The sequence below is a fragment of the Emydura macquarii genome, unplaced genomic scaffold (assembly GCF_026122565.2).
Source record: "Emydura macquarii macquarii isolate MOO-44397 ecotype Brisbane River unplaced genomic scaffold, CSIRO-AGI_Emac_v2 contig_2676, whole genome shotgun sequence".
NCBI lineage: Eukaryota > Metazoa > Chordata > Testudines > Chelidae > Emydura > Emydura macquarii.
The window spans coordinates 21,840,087-21,852,664 of NW_027132813.1; the positions used below are offsets into that span (position 1 = coordinate 21,840,087).

General features: G+C 35.6%; 1 protein-coding gene across 7 annotated transcripts in view; it reads left to right on the forward strand.

Moving 5' to 3' along the window:
- Positions 1-12,578, forward strand: part of EML4 (EMAP like 4) — a 229,080-nt gene that overhangs the window by 118,058 nt on the left and 98,444 nt on the right. For 6 of the 7 annotated variants that reach the window (XM_067565040.1, XM_067565038.1, XM_067565039.1 and 3 more), the window contains exon 2: positions 8,025-8,207. In XM_067565040.1, coding sequence (XP_067421141.1) covers positions 8,025-8,207 — 183 coding nt within the window. Of the gene's footprint in view, positions 1-8,024; positions 8,208-12,578 lie in introns of those variants that run through there. The other variant, XM_067565043.1, reaches the window with a different exon arrangement.

Consider the following 12,578-nt stretch of genomic DNA (forward strand, 5'->3'; position numbering starts at 1 on the left):
GGTAGACAGTACTTGCAATGTTAGAAACCAGAATGCCACCCAGTTTTGTCTTGGAGAGTTATTTCCATTAATTGTTCAGATGCCGTTTCCAAAGTACTGTGTACAAAGTTGTAACAGTATCTTTTGCCGCAATGCTTGGTAAAGATATAGTGTTTTCAGATTTAACTAAGGACATGGAAGGATTCTAATATGAAGATTAACTAATTTTTATCTCCCGAGAATTTCTCCCCTAGTCAGACTAGAGTGATGTGAGAAAGTGGAGATTGCTTTCTGCACTCCAATTGGGCCTTGACTTTACTGGGACTTCAGCTATCAATGGCTAGTTCCAGTGTAGCTGCACTAGTGTAAAGCTAATATTAACTACATTTTGCTCTTGTGTAGTTTACACCTAATTGAAACCACGTGTGCAAGTTGTACCAATGCAGACTGTGGTTTGCAGTGCCTTTGCTTGTCCACGCTTATGTTTACTGTGCAGCCGTGCCACCAAAGGCTAAAATAAGGGCAAATGTAGACCAGGCATTGGTGTATCCATTTACTGTACTTTAGACACTTTTATGCATGAAACGTTTCAGTAAATTGATAAATGATTGATTGAATTCCTTGGAGATCAAGAACTTTTATTATTTCATGTCTTCAGGCAGTTCTGTGTATAGAAGGATTTTAAAAAAAACCTAAAGTGTTAAGCAATTTTGACTAGAGTTTCACTTTTATTTTATTAACTATTAAAAAGTGAAAATTGTCCCTTAACTTTCGTTTGGGTTGCTTAGAACTGTAGATGTGGGCTTCTGAGAGCACATACTCTTTCATTTTAAAAAAGTACTTCTATTGTTAGAAAAGGAATTACAAGAGTAAAGAGATTGCTGAGATAGTGGCAGCAGTACGATTATTGATCAACTGGTAAATAAATGTACAGGAAATTAAAATATAGCTTTTTGGTTGAGAAAGTCTGGCTTTACCACCTTTCTTCAGATTTGTGTAGTACAGCGGATGCATGGCAATTTATTCTATAGTCAAGTTATCACTAAAGAGCTTATCAAAGATATCAAGCATTTTTAACCTCATCCATAACTTATCAAGGCTTAACACCAGCATTAAAGCTTCTGAATTTCAAAACATTATATACTTTATTCTGGAATGAATGCATTGCAGGTGGCTTCTGTAAGATCTGAAAGTAGGGTGCTTCTTGTTCATATTTTATAGTTTGTCAAGAGGTTTCTCTGCTTGGTTTTTCTGTTTGCCATTTGTTTCTTCTTGGTTTTGTGATTTCTGGACCTGCTGTGCTGAGCAGCATGAATGTGAAAAATTGCCACTTAATACTCTAACACTATCTATCTTTAAAATAAATAAATAAATAAATAAATAAAATCAGTGCCCTAAAGAAATGGTATTTAGATTACAAGGAAACATTTGTAAGGGAAGCAGAAATCTGGGAAAATAATTCATTTTGAAAACTATCTGCCAAGGAAGGAGAGCAGTATAATTTTCCAGTGTCCTAAATTTGTCGTAATGGTCTGGATTATAGCCAGTTATATTTAGTTTGAAGGCATCTTTTAGGGTAACTTGAACGAGGTACCCAATTGTTTCAGCTTTCCAAGCACTTTTGGAAATGAGATCTCTTGGAATTAAGTTTGAATTTTTGCAGTATTTTATTATAGTTTTTGCAGTTAAGCATTTCGAGATAATTTATTTTATATCTGTAATATTTCTCAGTTTAATTTATAATCTATTCTAATATCTGTTTCTCCTGTAGAGTGATACAGGGGAAACGGATATTAGAATGTTACTCTGATCCTCAACATCAGCCTCAGTACCCTTTCCCCTATTGGAGGTTTTTCTTGCTTGTTATTAAGATTCAGATTAATAAATGTAAGGCCAGGCCGTCTTTATGATTATCTACTCTGATTTCCTGCATAACACAGGCCAAAAAATCTCACCCAGTAATTTCTTTGATTTCATAACTTCTATTAGAGCTATAGTGCATCTTTTAGAAAGAGATGCAGTCTCAATATAAGACTTCAAGAGATGGAGAATGCATCATATCCCTAAGTTCCAGTACTTAATTACGGCAAAGTTAAAAATTTGCACCTTTTTCTAATTTAAATTTGTATAGCTTCAGCTTCTGACCACTGGATTTTCTGCAAGATTAAGGAGCTGTCTACTGTCAGAAGTCTCTTACTCATGTAGGTGTATATATAGATCACGATCAAGTCATCTCTCAACATTCTTTTGAATAAACCAAATAGATTGAGCTTCTTAAATCTTGCATGATATAAGTCTTGTTTACTAAATGTTGATCTTTGTGGTTAAGTCAAAGCAAGCCTGCTTTCCAACTTCTCATGTAAATTTCTAAGGGCCTCCAGAATTTCTCTGTGGGCATTGTTACAGTGTTACAGACTATGAGAGCTATTCAATTCAGCTGCTAAATTCTTTTCTTGAGGATCGTTTTATTTGGTACCTGGATCCAGTACTAAACAGGCTTAGTTGATGTCAATACTGAAAATACAATAATTAGCATTGGCCAGTGTTTCACTTAAATACTAATGTCTGTGTTCATTAGGGAACTAGATGAGGAGACTAAGGTATGTCTACGTTGCCCTGCAGTTTGGACTACAGAGGCATGAATGGCATTGTGTACCAAAGCACTGCATAGTAGCTCCCCCATCTGAATACTGTGAGCATGAACTACAAGGTTCCTAGTTTACATTAATGTAGTCCTGTTTGAAGAGGATTATGTTAATGTGAATTAGGAACCTTTTAGTTCACACCCAAAGCATCCACACAGAGGAGTTACAGCACAGCACTTTGGTGTGCTCCGCTATTCACACTCCTGTAGTCTGAACTCTGGGCTAGTGTAGATAAGCACTAACTAGTGAAGCCGTCCCTTGTTTGCTAATTATTATTTGAACTTCACTCAGTGAGCATAGTAATGTCTGGCTTTTAAAATCATGATTAAATATCACAAAGAGACAGCTGCTTGTTGTTTTTTACAAATGTTTTATAGTGATCTGTTGTATATCTGTAGGGCCTGGGGATTTACGTGTTGTAAGATCTTTAACTGCTATTTACCTTTAACTGCTATTTACCCCTGATTTAGGAGTGTATTGAGATAGGTATCGTGTGATAGCTGTCGTATTTTGATTTAGATTGCCACCAGTATAAGATGAGACTTAAAGAGCCTTACAGTTATTTGTATATACTTTCAATATATCTTTAATTTTTATTACAGTTAATGTCTTCCTTTTTTTTTTTTTCTGACTTATAGTTGCAGTTTTTCTTTTAAAGTTGACGATCTTCCCCTATTTATTTGAATGCTCATAATATCTCTATTTGGCAAAAGTATAATTCTGCTGTACTTTATGGAATTCCAGGGAGTCCAATGACTTCATCGAATCATAGAAGTGCAGGACTAGAAGGGACCTTGAGAGGTTTTCTGGTCATCCTCTGCACTTAAGGCATGACTAAGTATTATCTAGCATCTAGACCATCGCTGACAATGTTTGTCTAACCTCCTTTTGAAAATCTCCAATGATGGAGATTCCTCAACCTTCCCAGGCAATTCATTCCAGTGCTTTACTACCCCGACAGTTAGGAGTTTTTCCTAATGTCCAACCTAAACCTCCCTTGCTTCATTTTAAGCCCATTTCTTCTTGTCCTATCATCCGAGGTTAGAGAACAATTTTTCTCCCTGCTCTTTGTAACAACCTTTTATGTACTTGAAAACTGTTATCATGTCCCTCCCTTCTCTAGACTAAACAAACCCAGTTTTTTCAGTCTTCACTAATAGGTCATGTTTTCTATACCTTTAATCATTTTTGTTGTTGCTCCAATTTGTCCACATCTTTCCTGAAATGTGACGCTCAGAGCTGGACACAGTACTCCTGTCGAGGCCATATTATTACGAAGTAGAGTGGAAGAATTACTTCTCCTGTCTTGCTTACATCTCTGCTTACATCTCTGCTAATACATCCTAGAGCAGGGGTGGCCAACCAGTCAGAGACTTAGAGCTGCAAAGAGCCACATTTACCTTTTCAGTTTCCCCTCGTCTCTTACCCTCCGCTGAAACTTTGTGCTGATCTGTCAATTTTGGCGGCAGCTTATCAATTTCACTTGTCAGTTTCCCCTCCTCTCTTACCCTCCTCCGAAAAGCTTGTCAATTTCAAAGAGCAAAGAGCCGGAAAGAACAAACAGCAAAGAGCCGCGAGCCGCATTTGTATGACCAAAGAGCCGCATGCGGCTCGCGAGCCGCACATTGGCCACCCCATCCTAGAATGATGTTTGCTTTTTTTGCAACAGTTTTACACTGTTGACTCATGTTTAGCTTGTGATCCACTATAACTCCCAGATCCCTTTCCGCAGTACTCCTTGCTAGGCAGTCATTTCCCATTTTGTATGTGTTCAACTGATTGTTCCTTCTGAAGTGAAGTACTTTGCAATTGTCCATATTGAATTTAATTTTATTTACTCCAGACCATTTCTCCAGTTTGTCCAGATCATTTTGAATTTTAATCCTGTCCTCCAAAGCACTTGCAACCCTCCCATCTCGGTATCTTCCGCAAACTTTGTAAGTGTACTCTCTCTATGCCATTATTCAAATCATTGATGAAGATATTAAACAGAACTGGACCCAGAACTGATCCCTGTGGGACACCACTTGATATTGCCCTTCCAGCAAGACTGAACTACTGATAACTACTCTCAGGGAATGGTTTTCTAACCAGTTTTGCACCCATCTTATAGTAGCACCATCTAGGTTGTATTTCTCTAATTTGTTTATGAGAAGGTCATGTGAGACAATATCAAAAGCCTTACTAAATCCAAGAGTATACCATATGTACCGCTTCCTCCCTATCCACAAGACTTAGAAAGCTATTAGGTTGGTTTGACAAGTTACTTATCACCTTATTATCTTCTAGGTGTTTGCAAATTGATTGCTTAAGTATTTGCTCCATTATCTTTCTGGGTACTGAAGTTAAGCTGATTAGTCTGTAATTCCCCAGGTTGTCCTTATTCCCTTTTTTATAGATTGGCACTATATTTGAACTTTTGTAGTCTGGTGGAATCTCCCTTGTCTTCCATGACTTTTTGAAGATAATCACTAATGGCTGAGATATCTCTTCAGTCTGCTCCTTTAGTATTCTAGGATGTATTTCATCAGGCCCCAGTGACTTGAAGATATCTCATTTGTCTAAATAATTTTTAACTTGTTCTTTCCCTATTTTAACCTCTGAGCTTACCTCATTTTCACTGGCATTCATTGTTAGGTGTCCAATTGCTACTAAACTTTTTGGTGAAAACTATCTCATGAGTTATAACATTTCTAAGCTTGTATTAATTTAGAGAAAGATAACATTTTATTTTTGAGCAATATTTTAAAATAAATCTTTTATGTTTTGTCACTTGTTGTTTGACATAGGGGCAGGGCCTCCACATGGGGGGGAAAAAGGGTACACTTTACCGGGACCCAGAGGCCCTGATGGGCCCGGCCAGGCTTCAACCCCCATTACCATGAGGAAAAGATTTGTCATGGCTCATTGTATGTATGGGATGAGGGATTGTGGTATGTGCGTGGGAGGGGCCTGTGTTACAAGTTTGTACTAGGCCCAAAAAATTATGCTTGGTCCCTGCTTAGGGACATTTAAAAGCATCTTGTTCATTCTTTGATTACTGGGGAACTTATGCAAGACATATTGGTGCACAATCTGTTTGTGCTACACTTCTTATTTAGTAAATAATCTTTCTGCAAAAAACAGAAATTTATTCTTATATCCACTGAAAGTGTGTGGAAATAAAATGTATAATCTTGCACAGATGGCATTACCTTTCTCCTCCATAGATTGTATCAACCCATTCACACATTCTTTAAAAAAAAATTGTGTGCTTTGGGCATGAATTCTTTTATTCTCTTAGTGGTAGATGATCTTGCAGAGTGGTTAAGTAGCGGTTGAAGTATCCTGCAGATGCCAATAACATAAGATATGTGGCTATTCACCTTTTTCTATATATATTAAGCATACATACATTTGCCAAGATTAAAGTTTTTTTGTTCAGAGTCTTTCTGCTGCTATCCACATTCTTGAACTGATTACATATGTCTTATTTGTTGCCAATGCAGCTTTTTATTGATTAGTGTACATGCATAATTATGAATATATATTTTCCTCCCATTAACTCAGGACTACAAAATACATATTACACACACTTCCCCAAATTACCCTTCTAATTTATGTTCCTTTTAGATTTAAGTGACTTTCCAGCACAAAAAGCAATCTTAATATTTCTTTTGAAAAGATATTTGACTGGCAAAATTTGATAATCTGTTTCAAAAACACATTTTACACCAATATCTCTTTGGTTATTCTTGCTACTGTTTCTGCCATTGGTAATAATTATACTTACATTTCACTTGTAATTTCTCTTGCTTGAATAAATCCTATAGCAATTTCTAGGTATCTCATAAAATATCAGTATTAAGTATTATAATAAAATTGAATTTGGTGCTACTTCAATAATTATTCCCAAATGTTCAAGCTTTATCACAGCTTAGGGCCTGATGCTGCGAACTCTTACTGTGTTTGTTTATTGTACTTAATTCACTGAGATTAGTCAAGGTAGGGAGTGCTTTCACCCCAATCCTGCAATCACTTACTTATGTAGAACTTGAGGACTACTCACATGTGTATAAGTGTTTGCAGGATCAGGGCCTATGTCAGATAATATAGGGTTTCAGGGTTAGGCATTTTAAAAAAAAGTTACAATTTAAATTGTTTCCCTGCACTGAAATTCATTAAATTAGTTGAGCAAAATTTAAAATATGCATAACATTTCAGAAACAATAATGAATTTTACTATTTGCATATTTGCCTTTACATGTGATTTGATAGTATGCATGTGCTTTATATATGCCATCCATCAGTATTAAATAAGTAAACTTCATGAACCCTTCTGATTTTCAGACTTGTATTTTGTTTAGAGTATTAATAAACCCAAACTAACCAAGGATGCCTTTGTGAATACCTTTTGTTTGGGTGACATGTATTTTACAACCCATTTGTAGTGCACAGACTCCGATTTATGCTAAAAATAAAAACCTATGATGTGTTATTTTGGCTTGGCAGAAATAATGCAATGAGCTGTCAAAGGCAAAGAATATGCAGAAGCTGTAATTCCCATTTTACCACTGAAGAATAGATTTGGCTGAATTATGGCTTCAGTACTAGTCTAGTTCTGTGTGGCCAAACAGATTTTTGGAGCCCTTCACAGCATATTTACTTTCTGTTCTCTTCACTTCAGGCCAAATGTTATAAAGTAGTATATTGTTTTGGATCGTGCACTATGGTAATGTGGAAAAAAAAAAAGTATAATGAAAGAAAAGTAACAAGTTAGAACGTCTGATCTAGAATATTTTTTAATTGGAGTTGTTAACTTCATTAAACTTGGTCTTGGTGAGTTGTGTATTTTTAAACTTTTTTTTTTAATTTTTAAAATTTTTTAAAAAATATCTCATACTTTAAAGTGTGACATTGGAGGACATTGAATGCTCTTTAAAAGTTGCAGTAGAATACACTGCAAAATTTGGCTGCAGTTTTATACCTCTCTAATTAGTTCAGCTACCAGATAGTAGCTATTTAAATTAATTGAGGAATAGATTGAAATTGGTTTTTACTGATAAATTTATCTGTTTCCTTATACCTTAAATAAAATGTTTGAACATTTTATTTTGTATTAAATATGAAAATACAGCTTTGTCCTATTTAGCATGTATCTTGTTCCCATTACAGTACAAACCTAGTTTCCAAACATCCTGTTTAGGCTCCAATTTTTAAGGGTCTTAATCTTCTCCTTATGTCGGTCATGCTTATGGTCCCATCATGATCCCATTTTCCAAACATTTTCAGTATCCTCCCTCCCATTTTTGCTAAACAAGATCGCACTGTACATTTTTTTAATTATTCTCTTTGTAGTAGTTTTTAGCTGTGAAAAAAAAATTAAATTTCCTCTTCATTTCTCCACTTATTTCCAACTAGATGATAGCATCTCAGCTGCAAGTACATCCGATGTCCAAGACCGTCTTTCAGCTCTCGAACTGAGAGTGCAGCAACAAGAAGATGAAATCACTGTGCTAAAAGCAGCACTGGCTGATGTGTTGAGACGTCTTGCTATCTCTGAAGACCATGTGGCCTCTGTGAGAAAATCAGCACCCAGTAAAGGTAACGATGCATATTATGGATTGGAGTGTGTTGGATTTGACAGATTCTAGCTTTTCATATTGGAATGTTAACATTTGGAATGTTCTACGTTGGATTTGTTTGCTATCTAAAGTACGAGAACAGGTGTCAATAAATTGGCTTTCAGTTATTTTTCAACAAGGTCTTTTTTGATAGGTTATAGATATCTGAAAGCTGAGCTTGTCTTTTTGCCCTTGACATACATTTGTAAGTACTGAGATCTTCCATGAATTCCATCTTATGCCTTGTAAAAAGACCACTTTCTACTTAGACAATAGTATACTTTACATCAGGATTGTTTAACCTGCATCATGAGGTCTAGATGCATACTGGTGAATCTCTAATCACTGTCCACAACTAGGTTCTTCCTGTTAACTGCAAGGTCAGGAGAAAGCTGGTCAACTGAAGACTCTTACTGGAGACTGACTAAAAATAAATTCTTGTTTCTGTTAGTCTATCAAAGAAAATGCAAGTTGAGGAAATTTATAGGGGGGTGTACTTTAAAAAAAATAAAATGTGTAAATTTACACAGAAATTATTCATCACCCTTGTGTTCCTCGCAAATTGTCATGTGACCGCTACTGTCAACTGTTTGGGCTTCCATTCATTAACATCTTTTACATGTACTTTATTCATGTACTATTGTACTATGTATATAATATTGTATTGTATTACAAAGTTGGGATAAAAGAGGATAGATATATTTTGTGCTAATTTGCACAATATGTAAGAATTACAACTAAATTAAAAAGTTAGCAGAGATGATTCAAAAATTTGTAAGGGTCTTCCAATTCTCAGAATTAGAAGAGTAGGTATAATTGTATGTATTCCCATTAAATTATGTAACACAATTATTTGCCTTTAACTGAATTATATAGCCTTGATTCTCACTTGTTACTCTAGTTTTGAATAAATTGGAGTAACAGTGGTGAATCAGGACGTGTATGTTATGTTATATATGTTCAAAATATGAAAGCTGAAAATACTGAAATTTTGTAATCATTTTAGATGTAAAACAGCAGAGAGATCTAAGTATTGTAATTGTTTTTTCATGTCCCCGTGCCAGATGGAAGGAAGTGTTGACACTTAATTGGCATTGACTCTGAATCCTGCCATTCTGTCTTATTTGCTAAATGGTAGACAGTCGTCATCTGTGTTTATCAATTCAGCTTTCCTTAATCTGACATTTATCATGCCTCATCAGGATTCAAACTTCCTTGTCTAATATTTTGAATAAATAAAGTACTAGTAAGTGTTTAAGTAAGTCTGTGTTGCAAGCTACTCATTGTGGCAGAAAAGTGATGCTTTCAGCTGCAAAATCATGAACAAAATGTACATATTTGGGGTCATAATTTTCATACTTGGGTGGTTAAAGTACTTAATTTCTGTTTAGGCACCTACATAAGTGGCTTGATTTTGCAGGTGCTGCGTATCCATGGTCTCCACTGAAGTTAGAAGAAGCTGTAGGTGCCCAGCACCTTTGAAGTTCAAGGTGAAATTCTCTGCCCATTGAAGTCAATGGCAAAACTCCCATTGATTTCAGTAGGGTCAAGATTTCATCCCAGATCACTTATGAAAGAAAGGAAAGATTTTAAAAATTTAGCTTTTTTGACTGCTGCTGCACATTGTGTGGATGTTTTCAGAAAACTATCCACAGTGACTCCAAGATCTTTCTTGAGTGGTAACAGCTAATTTAGACCCCATCATTTGATATGTATAGTTGAGATTGTTTTCCAATGTGCATTACTTTGCCTTTATCACCATTGAATTTAATCTGCCATTTTGTTGCCCAATCTACTTTGGACTTAACTATTGAAATATTATACTATTGTTAATTGCATTATTGTTGTTGTTTGTTGTTTTTATATGGTAGTACCCACAATGTGCTAGGAACTGTCCAGAAATATAGTGACTCACAGTCCTGGTCCCAAGAGCTCACCGTCTTTATTTGGAATCTAGAATCATATTTTTTGCCACAAAATGGCAATTTTAACGACCGAAACTTTCCTCTAATCCTGTACATCCCCAAAGAGAGACATAATTGGGGAAAGCTGAGTGACACGAATAAAAAAACTGAAAAGAAATAAAACAACATATGCACTGGATCCTACTACCAAGATCTTCAATGCCTACAGAAATACTACTTGAAAACACATTCATTTTACTAGATCTGGGATTCAATTTTTTTTTATGTTCAGCCACATTGAACGCTAAAATCCAAACACATTTGGGAGGTTTCTGTTTTATGCTAATATATTGAATACTATGGTTCCAGACTTCAAATCAAATGAGTGTTGAGAAGGGATGTGCGTGTGCTTGTGTACGTATTCGTGTATAAAATATGAACAGCTGATTTTCTCCCATTTAGATAAGCTGGCAAATGTTGGAATTACAATTACTCCCTTTGAAATGGTCTCATTTTCAGTGTCCGTTCTGTCTACCAAGACAGTAGATGGACTCTTTCCTTGGGGGAATGTCTGGGAATATTTTACTCAGTAACTGTGAAATCCTGCACAGTATAGGGTGCCCATAAAGCCAGATCCACCGCTTCTGCCCTAATTTAGCCAAAGTCTTAAATAGGATGTAGGGCCATGAAAGGTCCTCTGGGATGGGTGAATTTCACTCAGTGAAAAAATTAATAAGGCCTCTACTGCTTGCAAATGTAATCAATTAGACCTCTTCAGTGAAGGGCTTCTAAATCTTAGTAGCTGAATAGCAACACAGGAACATCTAATTCTAATTTGAGCCTTCAGAGATTGTTTACACCTGTTTGTTCACAGTTACAGAAATAGTGAAAGAAAAATCAAGGTATTATTTTAAAACTGTGTTTATCTATATATATGCAATATATAATATCTGACATTAATGAATTATAACTAATTGCTGCTATTTTTATTTTATAGGGGAAATGGCCCCTTTGTGTTGAAACACCTAGCAAAGCCACAAGTAAAGGGCATTTTAATTGTTGCATTAGTTTCACTGTTTATGACTATATGTTTTTATCATGACACCAAAGATGTGTAGGACATTATAGAGTGGCAGAAAAGAGATGTTTAGTGACATACTGCCACTAGTATTTTTTTCAAGTCTAAAATTAGTCTTTAAGAATTAGCTTTGGGCCAGTATTAGTTTAGCCTTAAAAGATAATATTTGGAATAAACGTTCCAAAATATGATTGCATACTAATAAAATATCAATGATTTATATTTTAAACATTTATTTCAGTAGAACAGTTAACTTATTTTCTTATCTTGTAATAAAAGTATAAAAGTAAGTTTAAAGAACTAGAGAAAATGTATTCTCAAGAAATAAAAATGAGTTCAGTAGGTGATTATATTGTCATTCAGAAATCAGATTCAAGGAAGTAGCATGATTTTTATAAGAGAACTGATGACAAATAGCAGGATTTAATTAATAAAACATGGCTGTTTTGAAGACTATTTTTAGTTTTCTGACTGTCTGATTAGAATCAGGATTTCTCCATTGTAACTGCTAGAGCAGTAGCACAATGAACATTTAGATTCGTAAGTACTGTAATCATAATGATACTTAGCTCTTATCTAGTGCTTTACAAAGGAGGTCAGTATCATTATCCCCTTTTTAGAGGTGGGGAAACTGAAGCTTGGTGGTGCTATGACTTGCCCAAAGTTGTCCAGCGGGCAAGTGACAGAGCTGGAAATGCAACACTGGTCCCCCGAGTCGTAGTTCAGTGCTGTATCCATTATTCCACAGTGCTTTCCTGTAAAACTGGTAAATCTCAGTCATCACCATCAGCTTAAAAACAAACCTGATCATGTTTATTATTTTAAAAATGAGTCATTAAACCTCTGATTGAGGGAACTGTCCCAATTTAGGACAGCACTTCAGCACATGCTTTCCTGACTAGGAATAGACCTAGCTACATGCTTAAATGCTTTCATAAATTGGGCCTTAATTCAGACAGATGTGGTATTTTGATTGATTCACATTTGGGAACACTGTTAGGAGTTTTATTTTAAAAATGTTTAAGACCTTAGGTACCCTCCAGAAGAGACCAATCTTCCGCAAACCCTCCAAACATATATGTTATAAAAGTCACTCTGTATTTGATTTGCTTTTGCACTGGACATTTTGTCTTACTTGCTGCTGAGACATATCTTTCAGAATCTCGACAAACTTCCCGAAAGTAGCTCAGCAGTAGCTTCAAAGAGGTACTTACCACAGGGTGAAAATGAATGTTGCGAACTGACTAAATCAAGTTGAAGGGAGTAAATGTAAATGACACTTTTTTAGTATTCACATTTTTCCCCATGCAAGCAGGTGATATCCAATCTCAGCGGGACGGAGGACCACTAGGGTCTCTGGCAAACTGCT